The sequence below is a fragment of the Triplophysa rosa genome, unplaced genomic scaffold (assembly GCF_024868665.1).
Source record: "Triplophysa rosa unplaced genomic scaffold, Trosa_1v2 scaffold482, whole genome shotgun sequence".
Taxonomy (NCBI): domain Eukaryota; kingdom Metazoa; phylum Chordata; class Actinopteri; order Cypriniformes; family Nemacheilidae; genus Triplophysa; species Triplophysa rosa.
The window spans coordinates 8,401-28,716 of NW_026634489.1; the positions used below are offsets into that span (position 1 = coordinate 8,401).

General features: G+C 42.6%; 2 protein-coding genes across 5 annotated transcripts in view; one reads left to right on the forward strand and one right to left on the reverse strand.

Annotated features, from left to right (window-relative positions):
- Positions 1-1,386, forward strand: part of LOC130550930 (amyloid beta precursor protein binding family B member 2-like) — a 5,892-nt gene extending 4,506 nt beyond the window's left edge. The window contains exon 3 of the mRNA XM_057328465.1: positions 85-1,386. Within this exon, the coding sequence (XP_057184448.1) occupies positions 85-240 (156 nt within the window). The 3' untranslated portion in view covers positions 241-1,386. The remainder of the gene's footprint in view (positions 1-84) is intronic.
- Positions 1,387-13,348: 11,962 nt separating this feature from the next.
- Positions 13,349-20,156, reverse strand: LOC130550929 (neuronal acetylcholine receptor subunit alpha-9-II-like). Of its 4 annotated transcripts, none has more exons than XM_057328463.1 (6): positions 18,766-20,156; positions 17,197-17,342; positions 16,246-16,400; positions 15,939-16,119; positions 15,358-15,709; positions 13,349-14,766 (listed from the first exon to the last, which is right to left on the reverse strand). In XM_057328463.1, the coding sequence occupies exons 1-6, from the start codon at positions 18,821-18,823 to the stop codon at positions 14,129-14,131; spliced, it is 1,530 nt and encodes a 509-aa protein (XP_057184446.1). In that variant the 5' UTR covers positions 18,824-20,156; the 3' UTR covers positions 13,349-14,128. The 4 variants fall into 4 exon arrangements, with proteins under 4 accessions (XP_057184446.1, XP_057184445.1, XP_057184444.1 ...); XM_057328462.1 differs by having other exon boundaries at positions 15,939-16,114; positions 16,238-16,400; XM_057328461.1 differs by lacking the exon at positions 18,766-20,156 and having other exon boundaries at positions 17,197-17,704.
- Positions 20,157-20,316: the final 160 nt, after the last annotated feature.

Consider the following 20,316-nt stretch of genomic DNA (forward strand, 5'->3'; position numbering starts at 1 on the left):
CTCTCTCTCTCTCTCTCTCTCTCTCTCTCTCTCTCTCTCTCTCTCTCTCTCTCTCTCTCTCTCTCTCTCTCTCTCTGGGTTCAGTTAAGATATCAGAAGTGTCTGGGGAAAAACAGCTCTTCAGCTCCGCCCCCTGCCGACTCCGTCACGCGCCGTGTGACGTCCAGCGTGAAGCGAGGCGTTCAATCAATCATAGACACTCTGAAGAAGAAACCCGCCCCTGATGTTCCCCACCAATGACAGAACAGAGGAGCTTTGAAGGACAGCTGGGGTGTGTATGCAAGAGCGAAGAGAAAATCAAGGCGAACATGAACTCACAGGGATCCGGATGAGACGTCACACAGCGCTTTATGAACTTTGACCTCAGTCATGTCAGATGCTGAATGAAGCATGTCTCTGCCTTACACCATCATACACTCACATTCTCTCTCTATCACTGACCAAAAACTGGATCTTTTGAAATGATGTGCATCATCATCATCATCATCATCATAATACACCAGAGCTGAACTTTAATAGCTGCGTCTTCAGAGATCACAAGATGAACATGAACACACTCAAACTCTTTTAGTTTTAACAGTAAAATCTAGACAGAAATTTGAATTCTGTCATCATTTCTTCATCCTCATGCCGTGTCAAACCCGTATGAGTTTCCTTCTTCTTCAGAACACAAAAGAAGATATTTTGAAGACTGTTCAAACAAACACTGAACCCCATTGACTTCCATTGTATGAACACAAAACCAATGAGACATTTCTCAAAATATCTTTTGTGTTCTACTGAAAAAAGAGACACAGGTTTATAAACACACGAGAGAATAAATGATGACAGAACTGAGATGTTTTTAACACTCATGTTGTCTACACACATCAACCCTGAATCATTCCAGTCAGACAGTATTTAACTGACGTCATGTCAAGCTCCTCTGTCTTTCTCTCTCTTTTAACCTGCATTTGAAATATTTTGCTCTATTATCATTACAATATGTGTGGATTTTTAGTTTGTTCTATATTTGAATCCTTTCTGACCTTTACATCAAATCCTGTTTGTCATTATGCGTCTGATCTCTTATCTGGATTTCAGTTGAATATGGAGAATTTTACTGCTGTTAAAGATTTGTGTTTTAGGCAGAAATGAAATTTGAAAGGGAAACATTTACATGTATTTAACAGACGCTTTTATTCAGAAGCACGTACAAATGAGAACAATTGTGTAGAATATATTCATGTCTGTTTTCAGCTTCACATGTGAATGTTTTTGCAACACACTGGTATTTCCAAACTCAAATCTAAGAAGAGCTAAACCACATTCATTTTTACACCATATTCATGTCAACTCTTATAAACTTCAAATAAACTTCATCCAAACAAAACTGCTCTCTCTGCTTTAACACCGATGTTTAGAAAGTAAAGATTACAAACTAATAATAAATGAGCAGTTCTGTGTGAGGGCTGAAAGACAGACAGCAAACAACTCATTTCTATTCATGCTCATAAAACACAAACATGTTTACAGTAAATTGTTGTCAGATTATAAAATATTAATAATCGATACATTAAGATAACATGTCTAAGATACAAATAAAATTAAAAAGTTCATTGTTCAAAGTTATTTTTATAGAATCCAGGATATCTTGGCATTCTCAGTCAAACATTTAGTATACGGACAAAACCAGAAAAGAGTTTCATCAGAATGATGAATTCAATTCAATTCAATTTTATTTACATTGCGCTTTTCACAATTTTCATTGGTGCAAAGCAGCTTTCCATACATCACAATTTAAGCAATATTACTAATAATCATAACAGTACATTTACATTTAGGCATTTGGCGGACGCTTTCATCCAAAGCGACTTACAATAGGCGAGGAAACAACGAAGCATTAAATCAATAAAGCAATAGAAGAAGTGCTGTAATGACAATACCTGTCAGGAGAAAAAAGGGGTTTGATTTTTTTTACTCGAGGGAAAAACTTAAAAGACAGTTTATGTTATTCAGATTAAGATGGCGGCAATGGTTTGCAGTGAAACACTTGTTTGACACCTCTGTTACTTTGTTGGTTACAAGGAAATTATGTGGAAGCATCCAAACCTAACGTCATTTACTACGCAATATGATATTACAGATGGAATATTAACAATATCTTCTTAGAATAATCAAACGATTCATCTATGATTGTTTCTGCAGGCTGAAACAAAGCATAATTTGGCGACAGGAATATCAAGCAAATTAATGAAGACAGATGACACAGAATGAACATTTCTTAATAAAACAACAACCCCTGAAGAGATGGAATCCATAAATGAAAAGTTTATTTGCAAAAACGGATAAATCATGTTTTCCTATTGTCTTATCAGATTTTTATAGTGTTATAGTAGGCTGTATTTTCTTGAGTTGTTATTACCTTACCAAACATAACCATGTTTAAAATGTAAGAGTTATCTATTTTTGCAAATGAAATCTCCAAATATTGAAAATTCTCTTGGGGAAACGGAAAAAGAAAATAATGAAGAAATAACATTATTTAGCACAAATGTGCCTGAAGCACATTTAATTGACCCTTCGCTAAGCCCCGCCCTCCTTAGTTACTGTTGCCAAGCCTGTCAAGCTTTCACGCCTGGCAAGTGTATTACAGTGTGTATGCACCGGTGTCAGACATTCCCAAGGAGATAATTTGTCATTTTGGGCGAACATGTGAAATATCTGAGAGAGCAAGACGAAAGGGACTGCAGTGTACATTCGAGGGATATATCCACGACATAATATGCAACCGATTAGAAAATAATTTTATCAAAATTGAAGCTTAAGCCTATGAATGATAACATTCTCCCGCTTATATTTTAGTAGCGCGCCAGGCTACTGCTCACACGTCGTGGGTCTAATCTAGGCCTTGGACCTGGCAAGAGCCAGAGATGCTGAGCCGAGCCATACATCATCAACAACACAAACACATTTCCGTCTTGCCTTTAATCATCTTATTTTACGTTCAAATATATGCATTATGAACAAAGAACCGTCATTATTTCCAAGCAATGATGTGCTGTTTCCTTATAATGGACTTCTATGGGGAGAAAACGCTTAACGTGATATTATTCACTTTATCCGCGGACCAAGAGCTCGTTCTTTTGACAGCAGCAAGTGTTTAGTACAAGGAAGGTTTGACAGAAATTTGGTTTTCCTTGATCGCTGTTTAGGTACGTTAAGCATTTTAGTTGTGAATGAGGCCTTCCACACTGCTTGATCCACGTCCAACTTTTCTCCCCTTGGGTTTTAGGTTTCGGGAAGGGAAAACATTCCACCACCCCGTCCAAACTTTTAGGATACTGGCTATCAGATTTACACAATCCATACGCACAATGCTTCGGCATGTTTCCCTCGCTCGAAAGCTTGACAGACCTCCCGCGCCTAGTTACGGTTGCTAAACCACGATTGGCCAGTGGCGGTTTTCGGGCGTGGCTTAGAGAAGGGTCAATTGACAATGAAATTTCATAAACATTAGGTTCTTCTTAAATTGTCTCAGTCAATTTTGTATTTAAAGTGCTAAAATCAGGTTCCTCTTCAATTGTACTGACAGGTACGCCCACCTTACTTGTGTCTACATTTGGGCGGTCTTAGTCAAATCAGACCACCAACTGATGTAGATTTGTGGGGGTGTGGCTACACGAGGCGTTTCAGGCAGGTCTGGGTGAGCATTCGCTTTACATAGAACGCATCTTTTGTTCCCAACAAGCGGATATTTGAATATCAGTACAAGTCATGCAAAGTGTGTCAGAAAGAGATTTTTTCTCAGTATGCAAAAATCATTTGGCGAGAAATCCCCGGATGGTCTACTGCTTTCGCTGCACATGGTGAAAGCTGGCTCTGAAGAGGCCGCGGCTTTGAGGGAGGGTCGATGGTCGAGGGCCGATGCTGCACTGCAGGTATGTGTGTCCGCAGGAAGGGCGTGGCTTCTCCTCACAGAAGGCGGAACGTTCTTTGGGAAGATGACCGGAGGAAACGTGATGGTCACCGGCTGCAGCACCTCTTGACGTCCTTTCAGCAGAGTAACAGATGACAAATGATCGCTGGTGGATACTGAAGCCACACCCGGATGCTTCAAACTCTTCTGGGATGAAAGAGGCGGGGCTTGGGGCGGGACTTGTTCTGGAGAAGACACCCTGAGCGGGCCGTTGAGAACCAGCAGAGTTATCTTGAGACATAAAAGATAAAACACCTGGTGATTTGTGATATGAAATGAACCACTACAGATGCAAAATAATATCTAGAAGGTAAATGTTATGCATGTTATAATGTTATTATCTCAGTACTCTGTGATGGATTTGATGATCCGCTGGTGTTTAGATGGCTGTCTCCCCTCATGTCACACTGTAGAAACTCCTCTAGACGTGATTGGTCGCTCTGGGCGTGACAGCTTAGAACGCCTTTGCTTGATAGGTGCTTTGCGGGACCTCCGGACACACGCTTGTCTTTTGATCGGCTGGTTTGGAAGGACGTCATGTAACAAGCCTTAGGCAGCAGCACCAGCAAGAACATCGTGAGGTGTCTCTGTCGCTTCTGTTTCAGGCTGTAAAAGATTAAAAACACAATTAAACTTAACCAATACTCAAATATATACACACTAAATATATTTGAAAAAAAGGCAGTAAACATTATATATGTGCATTAAACAACCCGAGTCAAAAGTTTGAGACCCGAACCGCTTGGATCTTGAGTCGGATTTCTGGTTTTCCGACCTAAATGGAACGATGAAGACCTCTAATATGAAGTCTGTGTGCGTGAGACACACACACACACACACACACATACGCACGGCTTTGGTTGACTATCCCCGTGGGGACAGTCCATAGGCGTAATGTTTTTATACTGTACAAACTGTATATTCTATCCCCTATCCCTAAACCTATCCCTAAACCTAAAGATCATAGAACACTTTTTGCATTTTTAGATTTGTAAAAAATATTGTTCTGTACAATTTATTAGCTTTTGTGCCCGTGAGGACCTCAATTTTGGTCCCCACAGTGACACGAGTCCCCATGTGCTGGTGTGTATTCAGGTTTAGGTCCCCACCGGGATATACAAACATGAACACACACACACACAGAATAATTCACACCCTGTGTGTGTGTTCATGTTTGTATATCCCGGTGGGGACCTAAACCTTTGATCTTAAACCTGTCAAACAATAATGACACAACATCTCATTAACACACACACATCTGACAGCATTTCATTGGCTGCGTGTGTTAAATGATGTTTTATTAACAAAGTTCGAGAGAAGCCGGAGCACATAATCAAACTCGGCTGGTTCGCTACCAGCAATCACGATTTTCACCCCATCAGCTCAAGCGAGTCTCCGCATAAATAAGACCAGAATTCTTACCTGCACCTTCTCTACAGTAATGCAACATCCCTCCACCACCCCGGCCGATCTCCCCGAACTCGCTTTCCACAGCAGGACCCCGGGGGGTGAGCTCTGGGTTCGGGCCGTTTCCGAGCTCGGCGCACTCGCCCCACCAGGGGGAGAGTGTTCCGGGGTCGGAAGGATTCGGCGAGCTCGGAGCCCGCCCCCTGGACAGCGCGCCAAATACGCATATCTTACCTACCCCTGCTATCAGCATTATCCCTGCTGCCACCATTATTATTATTTGCTTAGGCGAACTCGTGAATGATGTTAGGTTAGTATGTGGCACATGATGGTAAATATTCACACACACAGGGTGCTTCTCAATTCTACTTTGTGCGCCCTGCTTCCTTTCCTCGCGTCTTAGCTCCACCCCTTCAGGATGCGAGGGAAGGGAGCAGGAAAAGACGCGATGACGGAGGAATTAAAAGATGTGAAATGGCATATCCTCGCTCTCTCTAGCATCACTTCAAAGCGTCGTCAATTAATGATGACTCATTGCACATTGAAATATAAAACAAAGTTAAATACATACTTTAGGCAGATGTCATAATCCCCACTACAATGAAATTAGTTAAAACATGCTTAAAATTGCTCAGAAATGTATATAAGGTATGTCAAATGTATGTTATACATAATTACACATTAGTTCTCTCTGGTTCTCGAATCTGATTGGCGGATAGCCGTGAGCTATTCCACCAGGATCATCACGGGAACTGACCGCTTCACTGACTGTTTGTATCACTCCGCCACTAAACTAACTGGGACTATGCTGTCCTCGCAAGTGCGTTACTCTGAAGAAGGTTAGATTGCTAGCAAACAAACAAACAAACACATGAAGCAGTTGATCCTTTCCAGAATGTTTACTTCTGTGATGCTTTCTCTTTTGTTTTTGTAAAACTGGCATACAATAAACAAGATATGAAATGACTCACTGCACATTAATTCGTTTGGTATAGCCGACATATAAACGCGTGCACTGCGATCCGCACATGGGTGTATGTGATGCGATGGGACTTTCTCTCATTATCATTAGATCGATCACAGTTTCACTTCCAAGAATCAATATTGTGTTAACACATAATATGAACGCTTACAGATAGTAAATAAACTTACAGGCATATCTTTCTCCAAGCAAAGATTGTTCGCGTTGTGAACCGAAACTAGGCTACTGCTGTACGATGAATGAGATCTGAATCTCACCACTGCGCAAACGTCAATACTGGAAATGGCCACTAGGTGGCGCACATACACCATGATAATTGGAACACACTTGAGTGAAACTGAACTTTGTCAGTGTTGGCGGTGTCTCTAGCAGTTTATTGACAGCGCTCTGCACTCATTGTTTAAAAAGATTACAGCGAGGGTCTCGATCAAGATCATAGAAAAGCGATTAACACATTCTCGGTGAGTTGCCTTTTAAAAGTCTCTCAGCACAGCGCAAATTTAAAAGAAGTGATTGTTTGGATTTAGTAGCGGAGGTTTAACTGATATGCTGGGCTTGGATTCGTGGCGGAAGAAAGTAGTTCCCGTTTCCTTTAAAGCCGGAGGGGTTTAAAGACACGCCGACGTTATTTCTGGTTTATCTACACACTTGTGCCGTCGAACTGATGTATAAATGCAATATCGCTCTCGTAGTCGTGTATGTATATAAGAATATATAAGAACACTACATACACTCCTACTCGAGCGATATTGCATTAATGTGAACTATATTTATATATTAACTATATGAATATTAACTACTGTCTGAAATAGGTATACATTTACAAAAAAGCGTAATTATCACATTTATGCATGTTTGAATATGATCTAAAGATGTGATGTGCAGGGGGAGGAGAATAATGCGCACGTCAGGTTTAGTGGATAAAACACTTCCGCAAAGGAAACGTGTGTCCTCGCTCATGACTCCTCAGAATGCCTCCTCTCGGTGCAATTTGAGAATTAAGATGTCCTTAAAGCGGCAGTCCGTAGGATTGGCCTCTTTGTCGCCATCTCAGTTTGTAATTGCTACTGCAGGCGATGTGCGGAGGTATTTCTTTACGTGAGTTGTGATTCGGCACTGCTCAACTGCGCGGATGAGTCTGATGTTTTGAGTCGTGGCCTGTGACAGTGCAGCGGTGAGAATCTTCACTGTACATCAGTAGCGCATAATAAACACAGATAACATGGCAGATGATATAACACGAAACAAATATGAACATAAACAGACACAAATAGCGCAAATGGAGGCTGTGTTGAAGGGTTTTGATATTATGTCGGGTGCGGGTCATTTTGTTATTTCTCATAGAAACTCCCGTAACGCGAACCGGACAGAAGATCCCCGAACGCGGGTCTCAAATGCTGACAGGCACGGTCATAAATCATTATACATCATACAACTATATATACTATATGCAAAGCCTTTCCATCATATCCGGGATATAAGTCCGTAAATTTGAGTAAAATCACAGGCTTCACTTGTCCGTGCTAATGAAATACAGATGTGGGGAGGTCATTTCTGAATCACACGAGGTCCCCAGATAATACTAATCCCGGGCGAATAGGTCTTAAATTACATTTATCATAATGAACATAAAGAGAGAAAGAACAACCGATGAAATTGTACCCGTCTGTATTAACACAACAAGTGCGCTACGCTTTTTGTGTTATCTATTGAAATGTCTTAACTTACCTGTTCAGAAGAAATAAAGCGATGTCTGCATCCGTTTACAATCCTTTCAGATCACGGAGTTCACGCCACCTTCGAAATGCCTTGCCGATATTAACTCTTGTTTTCGCACGAGTCCGATCACATTCCCTGTTTCTTTGTAAACCGTCTTCAGTTCGTTCTTTCTTGTTTTTCACAAATGATGAATCCCCAGATGTCAACACTGCTTGGCGATTAAAAGTAAAAGTACTAAACGCCGCTATAAATAATACTAAACTCAACTCAACTTTATTTATATAGCGCTTTTACAATTTTCATTGTTACAAAGCAGCTGTACATGAGACACATTGACTACAAGCAAAACAATCAAAGTTGTACCTGCAAAAACAAGAAAAGGTTGAAAACCAGAAGACAGACACACCCACACACAAAACACTCCACACACAGAACACGCACCAACACACACAGACACAGAGACACACACACACACGGATGCGCACGCACACACACACACACACAAGTACGCACACACACACACTCTCAGTGAGAGCACACATTTAGGATATTTAGGATAAAGGAGAGAGAAGCACAGGTCAAATATAACAGATAATAAATTCCTATATGCAATATTAATTAAGTAAAACTTTAAAATTCTAAAGCAGCCCCCCCGGTCAGGCAGATAGTGCAAAAACAGTATGCAAACGGTGGCGAGGAAAATATGATAACGTTGTCCAAAATATGATAACGTTGTATGAAATCCTACCCAACAGTTGTGAGTACACGCTACAAACCGCCTGTCACTCGCAGCATCCACGCGCGGGCCAGCAGCCGGATCCTCTTCGTTCTGTGTACGAATGTGACGAAATGACGCATAGGCGAAAGACACCATATAAGGATCTCCGGGAAAGTCGTCCCGACAGGGCAAATTACAAACCATCATTACAAGCTTTCAGTGGTGAATCCAGCAAGGGTAGTGACACAGTTTTAAATACCGTTCTTTCATGTACTTGCTCAATAATTGGTTTTAGCTCATTTTTACTCAAAAGATCTTGCGGACTGCCGCTTTAAAGATGGCTGAGCTCCGTCAGTTTCCGGTTTCTCTCACCTCTTGAACTCGCTCCTAATTGGCTGTTTGAATGTGTGCTGGGAAGGACTTCCTGTCCAGTAAATCTGTCAACATGACTGCCACCAAACTCATCCAATCATCTGACTGCACACAGAAACTCAACAAAGTAAAGGAGTGTGTGTGTGCGTGTGTGTGTATCTGTGTGTGTTCATGGGGACTCGTGTCACTGTGGGGACCAAAATTGAGGTCCTCATGGGCACAAAAGCTTATAAATTGTACAGAACAATATTTTTTACAAATCAAAAATGCAAAAAGTGTTCTATGATCTTTAGGTTTAGGGATAGGGTTAGGGATAGGGGATAGAATATACAGTTTGTACAGTATAAAAACATTACGCCTATGGACTGTCCCCACGGAGATGGTAAACCAGACGTGTGTGTGTGTGTGTGTGTGTGTGTGTGTGTGTGTGTGTGTGTGTGTGTGTGTGTGTGTTTGCGTAACTGAGTCCCAGATGAGCAGCAGCAGGTTTAATAACTGAATCTCATGAGACACTAACACACGCTCACATATGAACAGTCTGTATGTAAATGTTCAGTACACACCTGACAGATGTGAACGTGTTTTTAACACATCTGTCCTTCAGTGTTTCTCTGCTCTGTTCTCCTGACTATTACTGTCAAATTACACTTTATTCACACACACAACCTAACAAGTGTGTGTGATTGTTTGTGTGTGCGCTAATGTGTGTGTTCATATATCAGTGTGTGAGTGTGTGTGTGTTTGTGTATCAGTGTGTTTTTCATTGTGTTTAGAGTTTATAGACTCTCAGGATTCAGAGTAACAACCTGCCAAAGCAGCCCGGCCGAACGATTCATCCTTTACAGCAGCAATATTTCACACACAACCCCCCCATTGTGTGTGTGTGTGTGTGTGTGCACAGCTGAATGTTTATGAGTGTGTAAAGCACACAATCAGAGGTCACATTCATACACCTGCAGTGCATTCTGGGATTTTCATAATAAAAACAGAACTGAGCACACAATCATTGGCTGAGAGAGACAGAAGCAGCTGTCAGTCAAGATGTCCTCCACCAGCTGCTGATCTACACAGAGTCCATTCAGACACAACAAACATGAAAACAGTCCTGTTGAATTTTCATAAGTGCAGTGAATACTGAAGCTGATGTTACTGGGATCTTCTCATGCTCTCGTCCACTTTACAGTGTACATTTCTCATCTATTCTCCCCCATAATCCTAAATTCTTTCAACTGAAGACCCTGATAAACTCATCAGTGAATCTGTGAATCATCAACTAAACATTCACACACTAAACAAACAACATCCAATAATATGGGATGTTCACGTGTCTGTCCTCGCCACAGCAGTGCAGTGTTGACTTGCTCACCGGGAGACTGCATTTATTTATTCATTTATTTATTAGATATTATTTATTATAATGATCTTGCTTGCTCTATAAACACCATGCACTGTGCTGTGTTTTACCTTTCTGTGTTTTTCTTATTTGCTCCTGTAAAGCTGCTTTGGAACAATGCACATTGTGAAAAGCGCTATATACATAAAATTGAATTGGATCACGACACAAATTGAATCCAATCAGAAGAGACCGGGGGCGGGAATAAAAGAGATAGATTCTCTCTACAGAATAAAACCTACTGGTGTCAATTCTGATGTGAAAATCAAAGGAGTGACAGAAGTGATGACATCATCACTGTGGGTGGAGTCTTGTGATGGATGAGAACTGAGCAAACTGCAATGGAAAGGAGAAAAGAAACCACCGCATGACGGATGAACATAATGGACAGAGTTTGCCCTTTGATCTTTTAGAGGTGTGTGTGCTTGACTTCCACAAACACATGTACACACGCGTGTGAGAAAGGGGGGTGTTATCCTCTTACTCAAATAAACATCACAAAATCACAAAGAAGCCTGCAGATTTGACATTTCTAAAGCCTTTATCTCCTCCAATGAAACCTGGACACAATTGAGCCACAAAACTGAACCTGATCTTCACAAAACCTAATCCAGTGCAGAAGAACTTCCTGTTTCAGTTTGTAACACTACACAAACAAAATGTATACATGTAGAACCCCATCTAAATGCTACACAGATGTCTTTAAGATTGAATTATATATGTAAGATCAATAAACAATCAAATTAGAAGTGCTTCTGAAGGGATCTTTACAAACACAAATCTGAACCTGAACTAGGGAACTGATAAAGGCCTGAAATTCATTTCTAAAAACAACAATGAAGTAGAATCTATAGTGTACTGTTCAATCTTAAAAATAAAGGTGCTTAAAAGGTTCTTCCATGCCACAGAAACACCATGTTTGTCTAAATGGTTCCATAAAGAACTTATAACATCTAAAGAACCTTTCTGTTTCCCAAAAGGTTCTTTGTGGTGAAAAAAGGTTCCTTAAATAACCTTTGACTGAACGGTTCTTCTATGGCAGTGGTTCTCAAACTGTACGCGTGCGTTCCTCTAGTGGTAGAATACTTCAACAGACCCCTAGTGGCACACGAACAACTGTGTTCATTTCATGTTTGAAATACAATTTCAAATGTTATACATGGTGTTACTCTAGATATCTGTGTGTAATTCTCTACGTGTTTATGCATACTGTCTATTTAGACTTATCTTCTGTGTTAAATATTGTTTGTCTTTAATATAAGTTTGTAGTCTTTCAGCAAGTCCCCACAAAGCTTATGAATCCCCCATAAGAGTCATTAACAGAGCCCTGTTTACAGTACACAACTACACCACCATAACTGCTGACTAACTTGAAAAAAACATGGTCTTTAGTCTGAAAACAGCTAGTAAATAAAAAGTGTTTGTATAATACATTAGAATTGGAGGAGGAGGTGTATCTAGATTCATGTGAGTGTTTATTCATGTGGTTTTCTAATGCGGTCATTAGGTGGTTCTTGGAACAACTCATTTTATTAAAGCAGGGTGTCTGCGGATCCTTAAAATGTCTTAAAAAGTCTTAAATTCCATGATGTCAAAATAAGGCCTTAATTAGCATTACAATGTCTTAAATCCGCGTTTCCAAGGTCTTAGAAATGCAGTCGAACCGACACCGTAAAGAAGATTTTATTTTCGTTTTAAAATCATGTACGTCTATTTGTCACGCAGAACAAAATAGGCGGAACCAACTAACACATAACACGTTCGCGGGGGTTCGTTGGGTGAGTGGACTGGACATTACCACATGGAGAAAGGTTTGAGCTTTAGCCGTGGGGAAGGGCAAATTTGTTGCTATGAAATTGGTCTTAAATTTCATTCTGCACGGTATTAAAAAGGTCTTAAACAGCCTTAAATCTAACTCTCAGAAACCTGCAGATACCCTGTAAAGGTGGTACTTGATATGAAAAGTTTGAGAACCGCTGATCTATGACATCGCTTTGAAGCACCTTTATTTTTAAGAGTGTGTGTGTATTTTGTAGTGTGGTTGTGTCGCGGGGCAGAACGAAAGCAGATTTCTCCAGATGTCTCAGGTGAAACAGATCACGTTTAATTCTCATTTGTCTCAGATTCTGGTCTTTGTGTTACAGACATGAATGATGATGTCCAGGAGACATGTGAACCTGGTTTGTAGTCATAGCAGCTGTATGTCATCACCGTCTCGCTGATGAAGTTGAATTTAATGTCACAGAGACATTCATGAGACACCTGTGATCATGTCTAATCAACCCTGAGACCCTGTCCTGGAATTCTGGGAATTTTCTGTGAAATGTAAGATCAGAATCTGCATCATCAAATGGACGCTCTTGTCTGGCTGGCGGTTGAGACGGCAGATGATTGGATGAATTGATCTGTTGTGTCATTCTCTCTCATCATCATTCTGTTTGTGTTTCTCTTGAGTTTGTCTCTTCATCAACATGACTTTGGGATCTGATGTTGATCTGGTGAGAGAAGCGGTCGTGCTTCAGCACAGTGTGAGACGAGATACGCACGTTTGAGCGCGCTGAAGGCGAGGCGGTACCACAGACTGATGAGCCTGTGAGCGGCAGGTTTGTCCAGGTGTGTGTTCTGAGAGATGGCAGCAGCGTGCAGGTAAATGCGGTCAGAATGACTCTCGTCTGCGTTCTGTGAATCTGAACCTTCTGGAGCTTCTGGACACAGCACAGAGACGTTTGAGACCTTTCCTCACCATCCTCACGCCTGACACACAGACATATAACCATTTAAGACAGAAAAGGACTCATTTGGACATTTATAAAAGTCTTAATGCATTAGAATAATTGGCATTATCATTTTCACGAAAGAAAGAAACATTTTACACCAGGTTTCTGTCTGCTTTATTCTTTAATTCTGAGTAACTCTTCAAATTCATCTATACGTTTTCACAGGCAAACACGTACGATATTATAATGTTCATATATAATACAATATAACACAATCTTTTAATCATGTTCATGCTGATCGATTTTATTTTCTTAAATGAAAAGAAGTCATATGTTACACACAGTATATTCAAAAAGAGTCAAATGTGAGAGCGAGATGATGTGAACTTACCAGACACACACATGAGCTCGTGTTTCAATCTGAGATCTCCGTGAAACTTCACCCAACAAACACATTTAAAGGCAAAAGACGCAGGCGGGATTCCTTCTCCATGGTGATGGGATGCAGCTCAGCAGGAATGTGTGAGAGAGACCTTTACGTGTTAGACGCGCATTAACAAGAATTTCATGGATTTACTACTTATATAGGCTACTATATTATTTTTTAAAAATCACAAAACTCCTTCAGTTCAATCTCTTCAATTATCCCAAAGTTACTTTTGCAGCTTTTTATTTGACAGTGCATCTGTATATTTCATCATCACCTCTTTCAGTCAGACATGTGGTATCCTTTTTATTGTACATTGTGTACAAAGACTTGCAACAACAAACTGGATTTATGTGCATTGAAGTTGTGAAGCTTGTGTTAGTGAACATGAGCGTTGTGATGCAGACACTGTTGTGTTTCACGAGATGATGTCAATCACTCCTGCACTCCAGGTGCTTTGCCAATGATGAGGATGCTCATGAGGAAGACCATGATGAAGAATATCCACATGAAGAATCGGTCCATCACCTTGGCAACCTTCTTCCATTCAGCCACTTTCAGAGAGGTCGCTCTTTGCTCCCGGAAGCAGTTTGAGATGTATTCGACATTCCGGATCAGTTTCGGGCCACAGCTTAGAATTCCACTTCTGCCCCGACAGCCACAACGGTCACATGTCACACCGAAAGCGGGTGATTTGTCATCATCAGGGAAACAGGGGGGCGGGGCATTAGAATCGTATCTCTCACACTTACTGGAGAGAGAGAGAAGATTGTGTTGTCCAGTCGCAGTCTTCTCTGATGAATGTTCTTTCAGTTTGTTATCATGCTGAAGGTTCGGACTGCGGTTCTTGGGATTGTGTTGTGGCTTAGAATCTTCGGTATGTCCAAACGGTGAAGCACAGCTTTCCCCGACCTCATAGACAAAGAAGATCTTGGACATGTAGTCAATGATGAGAACTTTGGCCCAGTGTGGTACGGGTTTAGCGTCCGCTCCACAGAAATGAATGTTCATGATGAAGATGGTCAGAGCGGTGGATGCTGTGATCATAGTCATCGTCGCTATGTAATACTTACCTGACAGAGAGAGAGAGACACACACATCCATGTATCATATATTCTGTTTGTTCAAGAAAAACTCCTTCTCATTTGATTTCAACACATCCAAGTTCTCACTAAATGTATATGCTATCTCTCACCCTCACCTGACACACACACACACACGCAAGCAAGCGCGCGTACGCAAACACATCACACACACACGCGCACACGTGCACACACACACACACACGCACACGCACGCACACACACACACACACACATCACACGCGGCGCACACACATGTCGGGTTTCCATGTTTTATGGGGACATTCCATAGACACAATGGTTTTTATACTGTACAAACTGTATCTCATATTCCCTAACCCTAACAATCACACACAACTGTCTGCTCTTTTACATTTTCACAAAAGTTCATTCTGTATGATTTATAAGCTTGTTTCCTCATGGGGACCAAAACATGTCCCCACAAGGACAAGGGTTTTGGATATTGCCATCTTTGTGGGGACATTTTGTCCCCATACCGTAGGGTTTACCCTTCCCACACACACACACACACACACGTGCACACACACACACGTGCACACACACACACGCGCACAGACTGACCGATGAGAGGAACCCTCTCAGATGGAGGCATACTCTCCGCCACCATCAGCTGGAAGACGGTGAGCGCCAGCAGGACAGTCACGCCCAGCGACACCTTCTCACCCGAGTCAGCGGGCAGATAGAATCCCAGTGGTGCCAGGAACGAGATGAGGAAACAGGGCAGCAGCAGGTTAAAGATGTAAAAGGAGCTCCGCCTCTGCAGCAGGAGCGTGTACGTGATGTCGGGATACGGATCCGAGCAGCATCCGTACATGATCACGTTCCTGGTGGCTGGCATTCCGTGACATTCCCACTCCACGTTCTCCACAAAGTCAGACAGATCGCCGCTGTCCATCGCCATGGTGATGTCCACCTGAGGGGAAGGAAGGGGCGGGGTGAGCTGCGTGTGCCAGGCCCATATCCAAATCTTGTGGAAACTAAAAATAAAAAGAGCTCTCAGATGAACAATGACGTTACTTCAACATCAGCTCATTTCAACAGTGTTGTGTTAAAACCAAGTTACTTTACACAGGCCGAGTTTTGTGAGTGTTGTGCTCCTGTGTCTCTCGTGTGTCTTTCTGGTGTGTTGTGTGTGTTTGTACCTGGTTCCCATTGTAGGTCCATGAGCCGAATGTTAAGTTGCACTGCTGGCTGTCAAAGGGAAAGTAAGAGACGTCCACCACACATGAACTCTTAGTGATGGCAGGAGCGTCCCACGTGATCTCTCCGGTATAACGCAACACAACGTTTGTGTCCACGGGCCCAGAGAAATCATCATCTGCCCTGCGTGTGTGTGTGTGTTTGTGTGTTCACGGGTGAGAGACATGCTGTCAGAAAAGCAAAACTCACAGCAGAAATACTCTCACACACTGCATCACTCAAACTGTGTGTGTGAACGTACGGGCGTACTTGTTATAGAGCACCAGGTCTGGTCTCCACACGAGGCTGCTGGGAATGCGTATGACCTCCAGACCATCATAATCCTCTTTATTCCATTTCAGATAAGCATCATTCCATGTCTGTCTGATCCACAGATACGCAATTAACACCTGATTCCTCTCATCCTACACACACACACACACACACACACACATGTCTGGTTTATTATCCCCGTGGGGACAGTCCATAGGCGTAATGTTTTTTATACTGTACAAACTGTATGTTTTATCCACTACCCCTAACCCAACCCCTAAACCTAAAGATCATAGAACACTTTTTGCATTTTTAGATTTGTAAAAAATATTGTTCTGTACAATTTATAAGCTTTTTTGCCCATGAGGACCTCAATTTTGGTCCCCACAGTGACACGAGTCCCCATGTGTTGGTGTGCATTCAGGTTTAGGTCCCCACCGGGATATACAAACATGAACACACACACACACGTCGGGTTTCCATGTTTTATGGGGACATTCCATAGACACAATGGTTTTTATACTGTACAAACTGTATCTCATATTCCCTACCCCTACCCCTAACAATCACACACAACTGTCTGCTCTTTTACATTTTCACAAAAGTTCATTCTGTATGATTTATAAGCTTGTTTCCTCATGGGGACCAAAACATGTCCCCACAAGGACAAGGGTTTTGGATATTGCCATCTTTGTGGGGACATTTTGTCCCCATACCGTAGGGTTTACCCTTCCCCCATACACGCACGCACGCACGCACGCACACACACACACACACAATGATACTGAGGGTCAGGTGAGTAGAGACGCTCAAACACCTCTTAATATTAAATGCTGACAAGAGGAAGAGAGAGTGACTTCAAGAGAGAAAGAGAGAGAGGATAGCTATATCAGTGTGTGTATGATGTCATGGCTGTGTGTGTGTGTGTGTGTGTGTGTGTGTGCTGACCATGTCTTTGATCTGAGACAGTGTGACCTGCAGGGTGACGTTGAGGGTTTTGTCGGTGTCGTCCACCGGTCGCAGAGCGCTAGAGTAATTCTCCATCAGATCATTCAAGAGCTTCTGTGTGAATCGACCCTGAGCACACTGACCCACTGCACACACAAAACACACACGTACTGCTGTAAACATACATGATATACATATAACAATACTACCCTGAACTGAAAACATGTAAACAATGTAAGTATAGTGCAGTATAGTAGCTCAGTACAGATTGAAAAGTAAACATAAATATCTTTATGAGGACATACACTGACGCAATGCAATCTCTAGCCCGTCACCCTAACCATCAGAACTACATGCCTGACCCTAACCCTGACCCTAACCCTGATTATAACCTAAACCCTGAAACCAAGTCTTACGCGCACATGCACACACACCACACACATACGTGAACGCACACGCGCACACACACACACATAACATACATACGTGACGCACACACACACACACACACACATCACACGCACGCACACACACACATAACATACATACGTGAACACACGCACACACCACACACATACGTGAACGCGCGCGCACACACACACACACACACACACACATAACATACATATGTGACGCACACACACATACGTGAACGTGCGCACACACACAAACACACACACATCACACGTGTGCACATAACATACATACGTGAACACACACGCACACCACACACATACGTAAACGCGCGTGCGCACACACACACACACACATACATGAACACACACACACACGCACACACCACACACATACGTGAACGCGGCGCACACACACACACAAATAACATACATACGTGACGCACACACACACACATCACACGTGCGCGCACACACACACATCACACGCACGCACACACACACACACACACATAACCTACATACGTGAACACACACACACGCACACATACGTGAGCGCGCGCACACACACACAAACACACACACACACACATTACACGCGTGCGCACGCACGCACATAAACATACATACGTGAACACACACGCACACCATACACATACGTGAACGCGCGCACACACACACATAACATACATACGTGAAGACACACACATAACTTAGATACGTGAACACACACACACGCACGCACACACAGACACACACAAATAACATACATACGTGACGCACACACACACACATCACACGCTCGCACACACACACACACAAACATAACCTACATACGTGAACACACACGCACATACGTGAGCGCGCGTACACACACACATAACATACATATGTGACGCACGCACACACACATATGTGAACGCGCGCACACACACAAACGCGCACGCACATAAACATACATACGTGAACACACACCACACACATACGTGAACGCGCGCACACACACACACACATAACATACATACGTGAACACACACACATAACTTAGATACGTGAACACACACAATTATTCACAGCATTCAACCATCACACAACCATGAAACTTTCAGCAGCGTAAACTATATTTCTGCCTTCTGTAGATATTGTGAAGTCTCACCTTCAATGAGCAGTAACGCAGAGATTATCATCACCATCCCGTGCTGCGTTCTCTCCATCGCCTCAGATCATCACATCACAGAAAATCACCACAGATGTGCTGTAAAGATCATTGACTCACTATCAGGAGTTTGGAGGTCATTCTTGTGTGGACCGGAGCCGGTCATCATCTGCTCTGAATGCAGGAGCTGCGGGTGTCTTGTTGCTCTCCAGGTAACCAGATGCGCTCTATTCAGCTGTCAATCATGCACACGCAGGTAACAGATATGATGTGGAAATGAATATGGAAACGAGAACTTTATCATGGTAATGTCCTGCGCAAACACTGGAGTGAAATGCAATCTGGGTCAACAGGTTATTAATAAGATCTTCTGTCAGGTGTAACATCTCTCGCTTTTAGTGATGTCATTTGAGTGAGCAAACATAGATACCCATCTAAAAGCAGAAACACGACAAAACGCCTGAAACCTGAGATCAGACTGGAACCAGAAGACCCAGCACACCAGACGAGACGCACACACACGAGACGCGCGAACACACACAAACACTAGACGAGAGACACACACACACACACACACACACTAGACGAGACACGCGCGAACATACACAAACACCAGACGAGACACACGCGCACACCAGACGAGACGCACACACACACACACACACGAGACGCGCGAACACACACAAACACTAGACGAGACACACACACACACACACACACACAATGATACTGAGGGTCAGATGAGTAGAGACGCTCAAACACCTCTTAATATTAAATGCTGACAAGAGGAAGAGAGAGTGACTTCAAGAGAGAAAGAGAGAGAGGATAGCTATATCAGTGTGTGTATGATGTCATGGCTGTGTGTGTGTGTGTGTGTGTGTGTGTGTGCTGACCATGTCTTTGATCTGAGACAGTGTGACCTGCAGGGTGACGTTGAGGGTTTTGTCGGTGTCGTCCACCGGTCGCAGAGCGCTAGAGTAATTCTCCATCAGATCATTCAAGAGCTTCTGTGTGAATCGACCCTGAGCACACTGACCCACTGCACACACAAAACACACACGTACTGCTGTAAACATACATGATATACATATAACAATACTACCCTGAACTGAAAACATGTAAACAATGTAAGTATAGTGCAGTATAGTAGCTCAGTACAGATTGAAAAGTAAACATAAATATCTTTATGAGGACATACACTGACGCAATGCAATCTCTAGCCCGTCACCCTAACCATCAGAACTACATGCCTGACCCTAACCCTGACCCTAACCCTGATTATAACCTAAACCCTGAAACCAAGTCTTACGCGCACATGCACACACACCACACACATACGTGAACGCACACGCGCACACACACACACATAACATACATACGTGACGCACACACACACACACATCCACATCACACGCACGCACACACACACATAACATACATACGTGAACACACGCACACACCACACACATACGTGAACGCGCGCGCACACACACACACATAACATACATACGTGACACACACACACACATCACACGCACACACACACACACA

Coding starts and splice junctions, on each gene's coding strand:
- LOC130550929 (XM_057328460.1), bottom strand. CDS start 17,421: ATGTTTTCAGTTCAGGGTAGTATTGTTATATGTATATCATGTATGTTT. Junction 15,710..15,938: donor GGACCTACAATGGGAACCAG/GTACAAACACAC, acceptor CCTTCCCCTCAG/GTGGACATCACCATGGCGAT. Junction 14,767..15,357: donor TGAGAGGGTTCCTCTCATCG/GTCAGTCTGTGC, acceptor TCTCTCTGTCAG/GTAAGTATTACATAGCGACG.